The sequence below is a fragment of the Anguilla rostrata genome, chromosome 17 (assembly GCF_018555375.3).
Source record: "Anguilla rostrata isolate EN2019 chromosome 17, ASM1855537v3, whole genome shotgun sequence".
NCBI classification, from domain to species: domain Eukaryota; kingdom Metazoa; phylum Chordata; class Actinopteri; order Anguilliformes; family Anguillidae; genus Anguilla; species Anguilla rostrata.
This window is the reverse complement of record NC_057949.1, coordinates 11,010,645-11,028,470: the sequence shown is the minus strand read 5'-3', so window position 1 is coordinate 11,028,470 and position 17,826 is coordinate 11,010,645. Positions and strand designations below refer to the sequence as shown.

The 17,826-nt window shown below is 45.1% G+C and overlaps 1 protein-coding gene across 2 annotated transcripts; it reads right to left on the bottom strand.

Moving 5' to 3' along the window:
* Nucleotides 1-9,787: 9,787 nt before the first annotated feature.
* nptx2a (neuronal pentraxin 2a) lies at nt 9,788-17,555 on the bottom strand. 2 transcript variants are annotated; one of them, XM_064315721.1, is made up of 5 exons: nt 16,608-17,555; nt 14,562-14,778; nt 13,986-14,230; nt 11,699-11,878; nt 9,788-11,012 (listed from the first exon to the last, which is right to left on the bottom strand). In XM_064315721.1, the coding sequence occupies exons 1-5, from the start codon at nt 17,061-17,063 to the stop codon at nt 10,785-10,787; spliced, it is 1,326 nt and encodes a 441-aa protein (XP_064171791.1). In that variant the 5' UTR covers nt 17,064-17,555; the 3' UTR covers nt 9,788-10,784. The 2 variants fall into 2 exon arrangements, with proteins under 2 accessions (XP_064171791.1, XP_064171792.1); XM_064315722.1 differs by having other exon boundaries at nt 14,562-14,775.
* Nucleotides 17,556-17,826: the final 271 nt, after the last annotated feature.

Here is a 17,826-nt window from a genome sequence, read left to right as displayed (position 1 = left end):
TATAATTCTTCTTTCGATGTATTTGTGATGTGCGATGATCTAAGCTCCGAACGTGCCAGTCAAGGAGTGAGGCTGTGTGAATTAATGAGCAGCAGTGCCATGAGCCGCACAGAAACGCGGCTCTGCAGTTTCCACAGAATGCAGTTCTTCCATCGCTTTTCCTGTGGTAGCTACTGAACTGACCTTTTGAGTCTGGTCACGTGACGTGCCTTGGCTTTTGAATGACAGCACTCCTCATTCTGAGCCAGTGATGTCATAAAGGTCGGCGTGTGATCATTTTTGTTAGGAAATGGCTGCCTGTTCGGAGGGGTTTTACTGTAGGTGGATGGCTAGTTAATGTCAGACGAATTTTTAAATGGGCCGGTGTTGGAACGGGTGCAGTTGGGCGTGTTTTTCCCATACCGCTCCGGCACTTCTGCACCACGAGCACAGCAGGTGCTCTGCCGGACCAGCATGCAACTGCGTGTCACTGCGGCATTTAAGCAGGCTTAGGTAGAAGAAATTACCGAAAGTTCATTGAATATGATGAAAAATGATAATGGCGCATGAGGTAAACGATAATCTGGAGACGTTCCTGGCACTTGCAGATATTAAAAAAGCTGGCGTTGTAAAGATTAATCAGGGAGTAGCTCAAAGTTAGTGCGCTACTGCAGTGGAGCGCATGAGTAAAATAAAACTGGAGTGATGGGGAAAAGATTTGGAGCTAGTCTGCAGCACTCACAAGGTATGTGGAACACCACACCAATCAGTCATAAAAATTAAAATTTAATCAAGACCATATTTAATAATTTATAGAAATGAAATGTGGAAAATAAAAAAAGATATATTGGCAAGCTCTTGAACGTGGTCAAAATAGAGAACTGCCTTTGTGTTCACTTGTTGAGCATATGGGGTGACTTGTTTTCAATTGAAAGTTATGTTCCCAGGTGCACGGTAGGTTTTCTGCATATTTTGAAGAGTTGAATAGACTCTGTTTATGCCGTAATTGTACCCATAATGAAAAAGGGAAAAAGGGTTATGGCGTACGCAGAGAATTCCCAGAAACATTGTTTTGTCTCGTAGAGTTTAAGAACATTTACCAGATTTCCCCTGGGGTCTCTGCAGGGAGTCTGAGAATCGATGTATTATTTCTGAATGCACTGTCCAATTATCCATTTATTATTTTTGAATGTTTGTTTGTGTGTGTGTCTGTCTGTTCGTGTGTGTCTGTGTGTGTGCACGTTTGTGTGATTGCAATGTTATGTGCATTTGCATACTTGGGTGTATGAATGTTTAATTGTGCATGAGATTGCACGTGTTTCTATGTGTGCACGTACATGCATGTGCGTGCATATTCATGTCTGATATAAATAATTAATGTATTAGTGTGTTTACAGGGCATCATTTCTCCTGGGTAGCCTGCGTCTGAGGAGGTAGGAACAGTGTAGGGAGTGAGATCATTAGCCGGTGATATGATTGGTTGGTGGAAGGGGCATGTTCCAACTCCCAAAGCTCCTGTTCCTCTTATTGCATCATACTTAATATAGTTTCTTTCTGTCGTAGACTACATCTGCTCCTTTTAAAGAACACGGCACTGTTGGACAGCACAGGGACTGTTCATGAGCAAGCAAATGGAAACCGCAGCAAAAAGGATAAAAAACCGTTTTTATTTATGATTGTTAGGACCATGTTTTCAGTTCGCCCTCCCTCCCTGTCTATGTCTGCTACTTTCAGCATGTCTCTATGTCCGTGCAGTCGCGCACATGAACGAGGGAGAGTGGACGCACACCTCCGTCACCCTGACGCGCGGGTGCCGTCCGGGCGCTGTCTGACGCGCGGGTGTCGTCCGGGCGCTGTCTGTTCGTGAGAGCGTAAATAGCGCTTCCCTTTTGAGCACGGTCGTTCTATAAGCCGCCGGCCGCGCGGGAGGGAGAGGAGGGGGGGGGGGGGGGGGGGGGGGGGGGTGGAGCTCTCTCATTAGCGCGTGTTAATTGGCGTGCGCCGGGCTCCCCGCGCACTAAAAGCCCCGGCTGCAGCGGCGTGCTGTGCGCCGGGGAGCGGCGGAAAGGTCAGTGCCGGAGCGGCGCAGGGAGCGGCACCGGGGGGGCGGGTCAGCGCATCGGCGGGAGAGTGCGCGGCCCGGCGGGAGAGCCCCGCGCAACGCCCCGCCCCGGGAACCCTCGCGCGCGCACCGCCATTTCCCTGTCATGTTATTAAAAAAATAAAAAAAACATCAGTTTGGTCATTAGCACTACGCCGCGACCTGCCGTTGAAATTTTAATCGGATGTCGACGGCGTGCTTTCAGTTGGGTCCAGCTCGGGGGTCGGCGGTGTGTGCGTGCGGGAGGGGTTTCTGAGCCGTGGAGGGAAAGGTGGTCTTCAGATGTTCTTCACATCTCCACTGAGCTCGATACGACTGAGCGGAACTCTCCCGCGTGTTTAAGTGCGTCATGGGGGGACCCCTGCGCTGGGTGCAGGTCGGGGCCGCTCAGTCCTGTTCCTGGAGATCTAAAAACAAGACCGGGTTAAAACCTAGCATGTGGCTGGACCTAACGCACGTGATCCGGCCGACCAATGGTGAAACTTCATCACTCACTCAGTCACAGACATTCGCGTTTGTAGGGCTGGCCCCGCTGTTGCGGTCCAGTCAAAAACTCATCAAATCTCAGAAAGACTATCTGGATGAATTAGATAGTAATTTCTGCTTACCCAGAGTCCTATTTCATTTTTGGGTGAACTGCCCCTTTAATGGCTATAATAAATGATTGTTAAGCACTATTACGGACGGAGTGTGGCACAGTGGGTAAGGAACTGCGCTTGTAACCGAAAGGTCGTAGGTTCGAATCCCGGGTAAGGACACTGCCGTTGTACCCTTGAGCAAGGTACTTAACCTGCATTGCTTCAGTATATATCCAGCTGTATAAATGGATACAATGTAAAGTGCTATGTAAAAAGTTGTGTAAGTCGCTCTGGATAAGAGCGTCTGCTAAATGCCTGTAATGTAATTACGTACACCCATTGCATGATTAATGTTTGCTCACTAATTTGTCATTAAAAACTACAGTCATTTCCAATTGCAGCTGCTTTCAAGAGAGTGTTAATAATTAATAATGCATTTTTCCATGATAAGTTGCTTGCTTGAGTATGTGTAACACCCACATTAAACTGAAGCAAACATAATGCTAATTAGGATCTAAGTACTTAATTAGTGTCCCACTCACATCCACAGGAAAGAGTGTAACAGTGATAATTGTCATTATCCTTTTCATTGTTACCCGCTTAATGAATCTGAATGGAGAACTGTTAAGTCTACATCAGTGGTGGACAACCCTGTTCCTGGAGATCTACCATCCTGTTGGTTCTCACTCTAACCCTAACAAAGCACACCTGATTCAACAACTAGAGATCTTGTTGATCTGCTTTGCTTTATAATATTGTGCTCCAAAGATTTAGACCTCTGGTTCCCAACCTTGGTCCTAGGGGACCCCCTTGCAGTCACAGAATTTTGAACATTAAGGTGCTTTTCTTATTTTCTTATTAAGGTGCTTTTCGTGTTTAGAGGGATTATTTACTCTCTTAAGACACATTAAGTCAGAAATGGCTATGTATGCCACAAAGAGTAAAAATCTCACAATATTGTTCTTATTATGCTTTTTTTGCAAATGATTACATACAGAGGTATCACAAATGTTTAACTGATCAAATTCAGAACTGAAGTTAATCAATAGGCTCATAATTAGGTTTCTGAGCACAGTCTTGAATATTTTTTTCTCCTTTATCTTAACACAAGGCACAACGCAGGCTTGGCTCGTTATCATCTATGTTTTTGAATTTATTTGTTCGAATCAGGTATTAGCATTGCATTAATATAGAATCCATATTGTATGGTGATTTTCTTTGAACCAACAGAAATCTAGTAAATTTGAAAAGGCCCTCTCAGTTTCTATCATAAAATCATAAATAGAATTGTAAAACATTTACAATTAATTTAAATAACTAGTAAGCAAAATAAATGTCTAATAACTTTGGATAATATATAATTCAAAATGGTTCAAATTGTTCTGAAGAAGTCGTATTTTAATGTGCCCATCCAGATGTACTTTAAAACCTCATGGAATAAAAAAAAAAAGTAAATATTTGATTAATATGGTTTTTCCACCAAAAAAAAAAAAGTTCAATAAACTATTGAAAATGGCTTAGTAACATCTCTACACCTTTACCCTCATTGAGAATGCCAGAATCTATGAATATGCAAATTGGCAATGCTTGCTGCTGCAGTCCCAGGATACACAGTAGGCACGACATCCATATTCAAAATCAATTACTTTGTGAAACCCATCGACTTCTGGTTCTGGAAGCAGTCATCTGTAAAATGTGCTCTACAAACACGGATTCCCTCTATGCTGTCACGTACCTCCATGTTATTTTCATATAAAAATTCCACCCAATTTTGTTTAAGAATGGGCTCCTTTGGGGAGGGGTGGAATGAAGTACTTGCCTCGGGATTGCATCCTAAACCGGTTCCAGCTCAGATTTCAGGGAAGTACGGAGAAGCTCTCATGACAGGTTCTGCACAAAAATCAATCCATATGGTCAAAGGCACGCTTCCAAGAGGAGTTAACCGTTAAACATATATGTTTTTGAGTGGAGGGAGTGTAAAAGAATGGCTTTTTAAATTCATTTGCTTATTTATTAAATTCAAAGTTGAAAGTGGAGTTACAAAATGGTATGATAGTAGTTAGACATGTTGGAAGAATGGAGCTTTAATTTCTTAGTTTTTTTACTTCCTAAATAAACACTATTTATTTTTGGTAATGAAAGCAACTTCACAAGGTGCCTCAAAGTAAGTACTGTAACTGTTTGACAGTTATTAACTGATTTGTGATAAGTGCCTTCGTTTTAAATTCAGTAGTGTCAAAGCAAGGCACTTTAGAAGTTAGCGACTGAAAGGAATATTTCATAAAACCTAATTACCAGTGCTTCTGTGGAATGCAATAATGGAGGTCCAGACCTATCAATAAAACTCCCACCTGAGCTAGGCAACCCAACTCAATTTGTATTCCAGATTTGGGAGCTTGGAGATGGACATCTAAATTCTGCTGTGCTAGCATAGCCCAGAGAGGAGTTGAGGCTAAGGTGTAAGGGCACAGCTCATGTAAATTGTGGGACGCGGCGAGAGCTTTGCGGAAATGATCCTCTTGGTTTCTGAGTTGAGAAATCAGAATGTACGAGCGCAAAAAGTTTAAACTGAAAAATGAATACCGAGCACGAGCTCAGCAGACGCACCGCATAGTCAAAACAAACGAGCCACCGAGTCAAAACGTTTAGAGAAACTGACAGTGTGTGGCAGACCGGGCTCCTTTCAACCCCCGCCCTGATTCCGTGAGGCTGTTTTTGGATCCCGTGAAAGTCTGCACACTTAGCCTGACAAAACTCCTCGGGCCTTAATTCCTGGATTTCATAAGCGCTGTTCTTCCTAACTCATCAATTACGAACGATTCGCACAAGAAAACAGCAACGCAACGAAGCTGGCAGGGGTTTCTGAACAGGGGCGAGAAGTTCTTTCACAGTATTTCACACACGGCAAAACGCTTGTCTGTTCCAGCCAAGTCTGCCATGCAGAAAGATGCATTTTTATATATGAAAAAGATTTCTTCCTAAATATGCAAAAACAGCCTTCTATTAATTTGTTGTGCTAACTATGATATGTGTAGGCTACTTCCCACAGGTTACAAAAAGCCATAACATCCTACTGCCCCATGTCTGTGACTCTAATAAGCACACTGAGTGCAGCACAGACAGTTCTGTCAATCATAATTAAGCAGCTGTTGACTTATCGATGCGGATGACGTGGGAGGTGTAATGCGATGATTGTCGTGCTGTAAAAGAAGCCTCTGCTGATCTCACGCTGAGCAATGATTGAAATGCTGGCGAGGAAACTGTTTTCGGTAAAATGGTGACCCTAATTATAGTTGCATGCACATTGCGAAGGAGGCACATTCATCTCGCCTTAACAATGTGGCTTCAATGGCTTCCTTGTGTAGTCTGGAGTTGTTTTCAGCGGCGTTTGAAATGGAAAAACCTTGTCCTGGTAGTCTCGCCAAGGTGTGCTCACCTGCCTAAAGTGTTTTTAATGCACCCTTGTATGATTGACAGTTCCCTTTAAAAAATAAGACTGGAAATAGTACGTCAGCCTATTTGTTTGATGCAATTCACCCTTTAAAAAAGCCCAGCTGCTCCAAGGCTGATCTTGGCTATTGTAGACACTTCTCTCTCTTTGTGAATGCTACAGATCTAAGAGTTTCAGACAGCACACAGAACTTGACATTCTGAAAATGAAGTACAAATGTACTTCTGTGAGAGAAAGCGCTGTGTGAGTGTGTGAGTGTGTGTGTGTGTGTGTGTGTGTGTGTGGGGGTGAGTGAGTGAGTGAGTGCAAGTTTAATGTCCTTGTGTAGCCTGTGTGTGTATGTGAGTGCATGCAGGTGTAATGTCCTTGTGTAGCCTGTGTGCGTGTGTGCGTGCGTGTGTGTGTGTGCATGCAAGTGTAATGTCCTTGTGTATAATGTGTGTGTGTGTGTGTGTGTGTGTGTGTGTGTGCGCGTGCGCGTGCGTGTGCGTGTGCGTGCATGCAAGTGTAATGTCCTTGTGTATAATGTGTGTGTGTGTGTGCATGCAAGTGTAATGTCCTTGTGTAGAATGTGCGTGTCACAGCGTCACAGCAGTGGACCTGGGCCTATGAGTGTAATGGCTTTTGTACAGTGAGTACAGTGCTAATTGCAGAACTGCAGTAAAGGGCTGCAGGAGTGGTTTTTATTGCTTGGAGACCACAGCTCTAATGAGTCCCGAGGAGCACAGGAGCAGAAAGGAGACGGGAGCTAATTACAGGAATCCGGCTCAACAGAGCTCTGAGCTACGCCCCTCCTCTGCGACTTCTTGATCTTGATACGCCGTGGGAGGAAAGAGGCGGGAGGCGCGGAGAGATCGTAGCGGTGTCGACCAATCAAGGGACAAGGCTAGCGTTTGGGATATTCCTGCCCTTTTGTTCTGACCCAGAATTTGTGACGTATGTTATGTATTTTCACTCTTAACTCGGTGTTTGTGAACTCAAGTGTTTCTGACGTGTTATTCATGTGTGTTTACTCTGTAGCCACTTGCCCTGCTTCAGTGTATATGTTCAGTGTATATGATCATGACAGTGCAAATTGCATTTTTTTTCTGCCTGCTGAAATGTTATGTACATGAATGGTTGAATATTGATTTGGGTAATATCTATGAAGCATTTCATTGACTAAGAGTGAAGCCATCTCAGTCAGCTCGGCGCTCCGCCTCCTTGCTGCCGATGTCATGGGGGCTGAGGCAGTGGGAGGGGAGCCGATGCGTGGGCATCTGTGTTTTGGGCTGAGAGAGGGATTTTTTTCAGAACAGATAACTCTTTGCCCGCATGTAGACTGCACATCTCCGCGCAGCTCTAAACTCGTTTGCCTCCGAGCGATCCGACACCCACACAACACTGTGCATCTGCCTTTTAAACCACCTCGTTAAGGCGTCTGTACCTGCGCCTTAACACCCTGACCTCCTGCACAGCCTTTCATATAGAGTTCACCTCATCTTCACGAACGCACACAAAAGACTTAAAGACTAAGGACATTTTTGGTAAGCTTAAACTTTCTTAAATATGCTTTATTTAATAATCAAACAATGAGAAGAGCAAATAAACAAAAGCCCCTCACAGGGGGCCAGGACCTGTTGCTTGGAGGTGGGTTTACAGTGCTTAAAAGAACCAGGTCTCCACCAAGCAGCTTTTCTGCTTACACATATCGAGAGAATCAATTCACACAGGACAGGAAGGAGAACGAGGTGAAATAACATTAATTCTCATTTTCCTAGCACAGAGCAACAATGCAATTACACATACACAAACAAACAGTTCAGTTTTTGAGTAGAAATATACATATATACATAAAATATTTAATCTATTTTTAAAAAATAGTATTTTCTGGAACAAATGATGCATTTACAAAAACGCACAGAGAACATATGAGGTATGTACATAGAATAAATGCTTCATCAGTAATTCATAATAGCTTAATTGTGTAATTTCTTTAAAATAGTCTTCATTGTTACATTCTTTCAATGACCGTCCCTCCCCCAATATTTCTATTGTTTAAATATTTTGAGCTCACAAAATTCACAGAAGTCACAGAATTTTGAAACATCTTCTTTTAAACAGACCTAGCTTTAGTGAATTCTTATTCTGAGCAGCATATGGCTTGCATTTTACGTATTTTATTGGGATGAAGGTGGTGATGTCTCCTCACTCATAGAAAATGGAGAGGAGCTCCGCAAGTTATAGAGTGAATTGGCAACAACCAGTAGAACAATGCCCACAATGATTGGTGGATAATTTCTGCCTAAATTTCAGAAGTCCCTGTGCAAATTATCAGGAAGTAGCCAGAAAGTATCCAACAAACATCAAATGTACTCTCTGATTGGCTGAGCCTCCACTGTTTTGTCTATGAGTAAAGTGACATGGCCACAGTCTTTTCCCATGGTACAACTGAGCTGCACTGGTGGCCATTAAATTGCAGTGTCCAGAATTGTGGGTAATGTTGTTTGTACGATCCACCTGAACACACGGCCTGTAAATTTTGCTGAGGTGTTGTCTGTGAATCTTTTCATCAAAAAAAAGTAATTTTATTCTAATGGACTGGCTTCATGCTGTATTTGGAGATGTTCTTTTTGTATAACCTCAGCAACTCATATTTTGGTTTCGCTCCTGAATATTATTGTAAAATGTGAATGACAGCTCTAAACCAACCAAATTATACACCAGTTGATCATTAATTATTTCCCCCCTCCCTCATATGTCTTTCATATGAATAGAGATCACACATTGCTGGACAAATCAAATACATCTAACTTAACATCTGAATATACTGCATAAAAACTGGAAGAAAAGAAAATTGAATAAAACAAATCCAGACAACCACACATGCACAAGTTCACAAGATTTTGGCATCAGACTGGCATGACAAAGGCCAAGTAGAGAAAAGCGGTTTGTTTAAAACCTTTAAACACAGAGCCTGTTTAATCTCAGCAGGAGAAGCTCCCTTCTCTCAGGGCAGATCAGAGAGCGCTGTCTCATTGGTGCAGACCTACTCCGTTTGTGTTTAATGTTGGTGTGAAACTGGTAATTCTCTGAAGAGGTGAAAACCCTCTCGCCATAATTACACACCATCCAAAAAATGGGCTGGCTAGAATTCATTTTGTATACACAGTCACAGATTTTTACTTGCGTAGCAAAATGTTTAAAATTTTAAAGTGGTCATTTTTCATTTAGCTTATTTGGCAGATGCTCTTGCACGAGAGCGAGCCCAAAAGGCCATGGTGGCGAGACACAGCTAGTGCAGAGTAATAAACGCGACGAGGCCGAGGGCCGCCCGCGATAAAGCACACTCCCGCACAGTGTGTAATGGTCATAAGAGCAAGGGACTATGCAGTGCACTAATGTACATGTACTGCACGTGTGGCAGTGCTGGTCAGTGCAGCACTGTGGCTCAGGGGGCTAAGCTAAGGATAATTATTGGTTTTGGAAATCAGGGCATGTTGGCACACTACGTACCACAGGTAGAGTACTATCATAGACCCAGCAGGTGCTCTGTGTTACTCCGTTTGTACCACGTCCTGGCTTCCTACTGGTGATGCTGAAGCATTGAGCTTTCATGCGTCTTCTGGAATCATCAAGGGGTGTGACCAAGCGCAGTTCAGTTTCCATGAATGTTCAGAAACATACATTTTACAAAAATGTCAGAAATTGTGTAAGGCTACAGTTACATAGCGAGGATTTTGGGAGAAGTGTGCTTCAGAGTCCTCGTAAGAATACCAGAAGGGATCCTGGGGACCAATAGTGACACTAGTGTACCAGTGTCTTGGACACACAAACTTCCAAATGAAAGATTTGGAAGGCCTAACGTGTTGAGTACACAAGTGCATTTTTGCATGTGTGTGTTTTGTGCAAGCGTGTGTACACACGTGTTTTTGTATGTGCAAGTATGTGTGCGCGCACACATGTGTTTTGTGTGTGTGTGTGTGTGTTTGTGAACTTGTCAAACGGCATACATTCTGTTCGCCTGTGGCAGTGTACAACATACAGTTTGATTGTGTTCACATTCTTTGTCCTCCATTGTAAAGTGCTCCTGGTGTGTTTAGAAACACAGGTCGCACTGGAGACAATGTCATAAATTCAGGATTAGGCTGTGATTGTCAAATTGACAGATCAGCTCCTGCATGTCGTGATTTCATGTAAAAGCACATAGAAACAACGAAATATTAAAAAAATATTCCAAAAGCAGTTGTAAAAAGTTTTTTTTTTAAACCTCAGGTCACGCAAAAATTGTCAACAATCAGGAGAAAGAGAGTGCAATCTGAAATCTTTTCTAACTTTACATTTTAAACACATTGACAGAAAGCCAGACAACACAAGCAAAGGTAAAATAAATGTAAACCAACAATTTGCTAACCGACAGCTGACTCACATGCATATGCATATAAGTTTATGAACACAGTGAATACATATTATTCAAACAAACTGCCCCCCCCCCCCGAAAAAATGAATAAAACCCTCTTACCAGCCAGTTGAAATGGGAACAAGATCCAGCAACAGGTTATGAGTGATCTATGACCTGTCAAACCATTGTTGCCGTGGTGTGTCATAGCCATAGGGGGGTCACTTGGGAGGGTAGGGGTAGGGGGCCACTGGGGGGGTATTCTTCCCGCGTCTCTGTGGAATTGCGGCGGGTCCTTTACGAGTCGTACACGCGGTCCTCGCACATCTCCAGTGCCCACTTGGTGGCGCCGCCGAACACTTCCACGTTGCTGTCCACCCAGGGCACCACGTTCCCCGGCATGTACGAGGAGCAGTTGGCCAGGCCCTCGATGTCGGCCGGCCGCAGGACGCGGTCCCACACGTTGAACTGGCTCAGCTCCCCGACAAACGCCTGGGTGGCATCGAAACGCCCGCCTACGATGTCCTGCCAGGGACAAAAAGCACCAAGAATACAAAAATGTTTTTTTTTTCCTTTTTTCCCCCTCAGATTCAAAACTTAAACTCAGGTTCACATGATGGCTAAATACCAGCTAGTCACTTTCATATATATATATATATATATATATATATATGTTAGACATTTAAAATTATTTGATTTTTGAAAAAGCCCAAACTTTGGCTTTTATAATGAGCCAGAAATATGCAGTCAGTGGAATATGTAAAAATAAGTGAATTCTCAGCATTTCGTAACAATTCTGTCCTCCAGCATGAAAAAACAATCCCAATGGGATGTGTGTTGCATAATTTAATACTGGATGTTATTTAATTTAATGAAGTGGAACATCAGAGAAGAAAGAATAAAAATCTACAGTACAATACAAATGTATGCTCTGTTTTATATATTAACATTACAATATCCCAAAAAATATATTTATCTTATAATTATGATTGCGTGAAATGTTGAATGAGATTAGTGGATCCTGCAGAGAGACCCGCGTGAGCCTCGTTCACGCACAAACCGCTCCGCTCCTTCCTCCCTCAGCACAGTATCCCCTGGAAACGGCAGCCGGCGCCGTGTGACATCACCTGAGTCTCTGCGGGGGACCGGGGCGGGGGGAAAGGGGCAGAGCAGAGCTCCTGTTCGCGTGAGAAGCTCAAGCCCGAGCTCACCTGCTCCTGGCCCAGGATGATGGCTCCTCCCGGTTTAATTGGGTGCCAGGGGGCCAGGTTCTCGCCGGAGCCCAGCTTCTCCCCATCCTGATAGGCCTCCCAGTACCCGTCCCTGGTCGTCCAGGTGATGCAGACGTGGTGCCAGTGCCCGTCGCCCACTGACAGGGGCAGCTGTGCCACCTGCGTGCAAGACGGGGGGGGGGGGGGGCAATGAGCGCAAAATAGAACACAGCGGATACGTCAAAATAGAGGAGGAAGTAGAAACGAGGCAAGAAAAGGAAGGCAGTGGAGGTGGAGAAAGAACAAAAGACAATAGAGATAAGGACGGAATAACACGGCAGATTCAAGAAAATATAGGACAGCACAGACAGGCGACATAAATAAAGTGTACGAGACGACCTGAATGCAGCGGAAACGCTTCAGTGCATCAGAGAAATGGAAAAAGAATGCAAGGCAGATGAAAGAAAAAGGGAAGGCAAAAGCAACTAGGGCACAATATGGGAACATTAATATAATAGCTATGCAAATGCGGTAGGCAGCGGAAATGGGAACATTATAAAAAGCAATAGAGAGGGCTATTATGAAGATCGATCTAAAACATATTTTCACTGGAACAGTAAAGGAGACTGTAGCACAGTATATGCAGTCTGTACAGAACATGGCTCAACAGGTAAAACCTGGTATTCTGTGAGGAGAGATTAGAAAAACAGATTCCCCAAAGAAACATTTAACCTGAAATACTGTTTTTTTTTGTACCTCCTTTGGTAAACAGAATAAGGTAAGCACATACCCAGAGTTTCCATCTTAGAAAAGACTAATTAACTACCTTTTTTTTTCTTTTAAAAATGCATCCCTTCAACCTCCGTCAATAATTGCACTGGCAAGGTCTAGAGCATCATCTGTGTTTGACACACAGCCAGACTTGAATGCCCTGTGGCTGAATCTCAATGAGTTATAATAATGATTGCAACAGCGATGCTGAATATGGAGAGAGCAAGAGAAGGGGGGAGGAGGAGGAGGAGGATGAGGAGGAGGGGGGGGGGGGTTAGTGGGAGAGAGAGAAAGGAGCGAGTATTCATGGCTGAAGTGTTTATTTCTCAGTCTTTCACCGTTTCCAGAACCCACACTGAGCGCGGTTCTTCCATTCAGCGGTCCGCGAATCACAGCCAAGGCACAGCTCTCCGTCTCGCACCCTCTCTCGCTCTCTCTCTCCTTCTCCCCCCTCTTTCTACCTCTCCTATCATCTCTCTACATCAAATTTATTTGTACATAGGGAGGAATAACACTGCCATGCATGTTGCCAAATGGTCGCCTCGCCTGTTAGAATTTTCATAAAAACTAACAAGCAAACAAGACCCCTCTGCAGTTCCTCCTTTGCCATCTCTCTCTCTCCCTCCCTCCCTCCCTCTCTCTCTCCCTCTCCCTCCCTCTCCCAAGCTAGCGTTCTCTTTTCCCCCTTCTGTCAGTCCTCTCCCTCCTCCCTCGTTTCCCCTGCGCGCACATGTATAATGCATGCAGACGAAGACGCTGTGTAGACACACTGCCTCCGATGGCACGCTTTCCTCAGGCAAAAATCCATCTGTTGAAATCAGTTATCCACTGCTCAGCGGCGCGCAACGTTTTTCACACCGCACACACACACACACACACACCCCTCCCCCAAATGTGCGAGTTTAATTATGCGCCGTGTCTTAGGAGTTTAATTTTAAGTGTGAGGGAGCCAATTTGCAAGACGCGGTTAAATGCCGATGTTAACAGTGCTGTCCGCTCCTGCGCCTGTTTGCACTTGCATGGTTCTGAGTGCTAACTCCGTTTCGTAGTCGCTGCCACTTATGTGTGGCCCTGTATGCTAAATGGATGCAGTGTAATGTTGTGTAATCAGGCTCGATGTTCCGAGTGTTTTTGAATGCTCTTTGCGAGAATCAGAATCGCTGGAGAACTGGCTATGGTAAGCCACCACAGAAATGACTTTTCCACTCTTTTTTTTTAAATGAAAACTTAAGATTTGTATCCAGGCGTAGCTCCAGTGTTAGGAGAGGTGGGGTGGGGGCTATAACAGAGAGGGGTGGAGTTTAGGGACCAGGCTCAATGAAAGTGAGCATAGAGGGTGGGATTTAGACACGGGAGCAGAGCTTAGTGACAGGCACGGGTGGGGGGGTGGGGCTCAGTGACGGGAGAGAACGGGAGTGTGAGGTTTCCTGGGGGTGGGGTTTGAGGACAGCGGAGGTGGGGCTTAGAGACTGTGTGGGAGGGGGCGTGGTTTCTCAGCATCAGACAGACGGCCCACCTTGTCATTGACCAGCAGCTCCATGGGGTTGGTGCCCCACTCGATGAGCACGATCTCGTTGGCCTGGCCAGGCACGCCGTAGGAGAAGGGGGTCCCGATGCCGGGGCTGGCGCTGGACTTGAGCCACATGCAGATGGTGAAGGCGTACATCTCCGGCAGGCTCTTCTTAATGCGCCCGTACAGGTAGTTGGTGCGCAGCGGCAGGGACAGCTTGAACTCCTCCGGCGATTTAAACTTGCTGTTTCCTGCAGCGGGGGGCGGAGACAGGGCCGTGAGTGACAGCTGCAGTCACACAGGGCCTGACGGTACATCCATAAGGACAGCGTTACAGTACGTGTGTGTTACAGAGGAAAGTGCTAGAGGTCCGGGAAGTTATATGAGGACGTGCTTGAGGTTGTGTATGCTTGGGTGCGAGTGTGTTTGTTTGTGCGTGTGCATGTCTGTGTGCATGCAGATGAGTTGTGTGTTTCTGCATGCCTGTTTGGGTGTGTTTTTGCGCGTTTGTGTTTGAGAGTGTGTGTCCACATCGTGCACAGGTGTGTGTGAAGCAGAGGCAGGAACGTGACAGCGGCGCACCTCTCTCCAGCTCGGTGATCCTCTCCAGCAGCTGGTTGAGGGTGTTCTCGGTGCGCTGGCGGTGGGCCGTGGTCTCGTTGTACAGCTGGGACTTCTCCTCCTCCAGCTCGGCCACTTTGCCGAGGAGCTGCTTCTCCAGCTCGCTCAGCCGGCCCTTCAGCAGGTCGCGCATCTCGCCGGAGGGCGCCGCGGCCGACCCGTTCGTCCGTATCTGCTGCTGCACGGCAGGGAGACGAGCGCGTTAGCCACAGCTGGCTAGCATGTATTCACACAAACAACGTGAATGCGCAAATACGGGCTGTGCTGCAAAATACCTCATATGACACCGCCAAAAATAAACACAATGTAAATCTGTGAACTGCTATGCTGGATTTAGGCTCTCACCAGAGAATATGGGGGGGGAAAAGCAGAATGAAAGTTTATTGTACAAATTCAAATGTGATCTGCATCGTTCTGGTGCCTGGTTCTAATGAGAAGGTCCAACTGATGCGTGCAGTGACCTGGGTGTGAAACTGCACTGGCGTGGTGTACCGACAGCCCACCCCCTGTGGTTATCTGGGGGTTGACAAGCCAGTTTCCAGTGGTGACACGGATAAACCATGAACTTGATCTTCAACACATCCTCCTTCTATTGCCCTGAGGTTCCCCTCCTCTAGTTCACAGGAAGCATGAGTGTAAGACAGACCAGGGGGTGAGAGTTTGGCCCCATATCAGGCACAGTCCTCAGTGTGAAAGCACCTGGAGTCCTGTCTTGAGCAAAACTGATTCATCCCGTTTCCACTGGGAACCATAAATGCAGTTTTGTCCCTTTTAAAGGAAGCATTCATTGGTGTCCCAAGGGGCTGGGGCAATGGAACACGGAAACGTATCAAAGAACTAGAAACGAAACCGAATGTGCCAGAGGAAGATGATCACAGCGCAGCACTGCCGACATCATATCCCACAATCCTCTCTTTGTGTCAGTACGCTTGTAGCTCGCGGTTGTAAATGTTCTGGTGGTGGCATGGTGTGCCCTGCACGTCAACCGTTAACAACGACAAAAATCCAAATAAAATATATGATATCAGACAAAAATGCGGTGGCGTGAAATGAGCACGCCCAAGACTTGGTTCCCTGACAGTTTTGTGCGAGAAAGAGCCAGTGTTAACTGTTGGTCTGAACGCGGCAAAACCGCGATAGTGTGTGTCCTGTTGTTCAAAAAGAACGAGAAAAAAAGAGGCCTTTTCCAGGTAATAGTGGAAATTGTGATGGCTACTTTTCAAACCCCTTTTAGATTATATTTGTAGTGACGGACATAAGGGGCTCCAAATCGATATAATGCGTTTTGAACGTGCCATTTAAGCGCATGTTTAGTTCAAGAGGAAAGGCTTGCCGTTATGCTCTAAGAGGAATTCAATGATTCTTACACAACGGATGCGGTTACGCACGTAACAGCTTTTGACTATCGTCGTTCATACTCTAGGGTCATGTGTAGTCATACAACTACAAATAACAGCTCGAGACCGAATCAATGCGCACCGGTGGACAGTGAAGCGCATTTCATGAATTTATTTCCAGACGTCGGATTTGTATTCTTTGGTGTGCGCAAGTAATAATGTGTTCGTTCCTCGTCTGCTGAGGAAAATAATTACAGAAATGACTTAAATAGATGACTGATGTAGAACAGTCAGGAGTTATCTGTCTTCCTTTTATCTATCTAACTGTCTAGTTTTACAAAGCATATATAATTCAGTAAAATACGTACATATGCACACAATCCACCATCGTGCTTTTTATTCCAGTTAGTGCTGTCTTTTACGCGTTTAACTCAAGGTAATAAAACTTGGTGCATTATATTAACTAGTTTATTGACGACTGGATCAAATGAACAGTGTCACACCCAGCTCTTCCGCACGAAACTACTTTGAACTCTTCTGGTTTAAAAAAAAATGTTAACTGGTCAGGGCGCCTAATGTAGGATTGATAATGAATCCACAAAAGCTCATTCTAGCATTTTCACTCGGTATTCTCTTGCGCACCTGGAAGCACCACCCCTCAATTCCTCACCTCCAAATTCCCGAGCCGATCCTTAAGACTTTGCATGGTCTTTCCGAGGTGGTCGATAGTTTCCGCCGGGTCCCGAGGGAGGTCCCCCATGGTGTTTTTGCCGTAGTCTTGTCTCCACAACCCTTGACCTGGATATTTTCCGTCATTTGGTGAGTCCAGGGCGGAGGTCTCGCAGCGCGAAAGTTTCGAGGTCAGCTCCTTGATTGTGCCCTGTTGGTTAACTATGGTCTCCCGCTGCTGCAGAACGGTCTCGCGCAGCTGCATGACCGTGCCCTTCAGCTCGTCCTCCTGCGCACTCGTGCTCTGCATGGGATTCGGGGGAAACGAGCAGCTCGGATCCACGTTTTTGGGAATCGCACTGCAAACAAAGCGGGTACCCTTGGCGTCATGACCTCGCACAATTCTCCCGCTACCCAGCGCGTAAAAGTAAAGCAGTCCAACGACGAAGACGAACATACCGGCGACAAGAATAAAGATTACAGTAAGCTACCTATTGCAGGCTGTTGCAGCAACTTAACTTCTCTCACACGAGCGTGCGAGTACCAGTGATATCCGGAAACTCTGCTGCCCTTCTGAATAGTATTTTTACTTGATTTTTGTCTTTAATCAGACGAATGGTTTTAGTCCAGAATTCCGGAGCTGTCAAAAGCACATTTTTAAATAACTGAGTCTTTATGCGACAAAATGCAAGGGGATATATATTTATCAGTACGAGCAAGACTGAATGTGTAAGCGCCGCGAATGAAAATATTTGCGCTTTAAATTACACATGTATCATTTTAAACAATCTATAATTGACCACTGAAAGCGTTCTTCAAATGAGTAAAGTATACTATATTCGAAAGAAAAATAAACAGATGAAAAATGATAAAAATCCAATGACGATGAAGATGTTTCTTGATAACTTGCAGTTCCGAAGTGACTCGCCGTGGTGCTGAAAAGACAGCAACGCTTCTTCAACAGATGAATATACGGAGCTTGGCGCTGCCGGTGAAGCGCTCGGATTGGCCGAAAGTGACATTACATCACTTGCACTCTTTTGAAGTCTGCGTGCGCGTGCCTGCTATAGCAGTTTTGCGTTGGGGGTGGGAATTAAAGTTTGGAGACGGAAAACAAGCGTAGCTGCAGTTTATTCTTCTTATAGCTATGCTGCATGTTTTTTCCAACAGATTTCTATCATATTTTGTTTGTTTCTGTCATTAGTTTATCATAAGAAAGG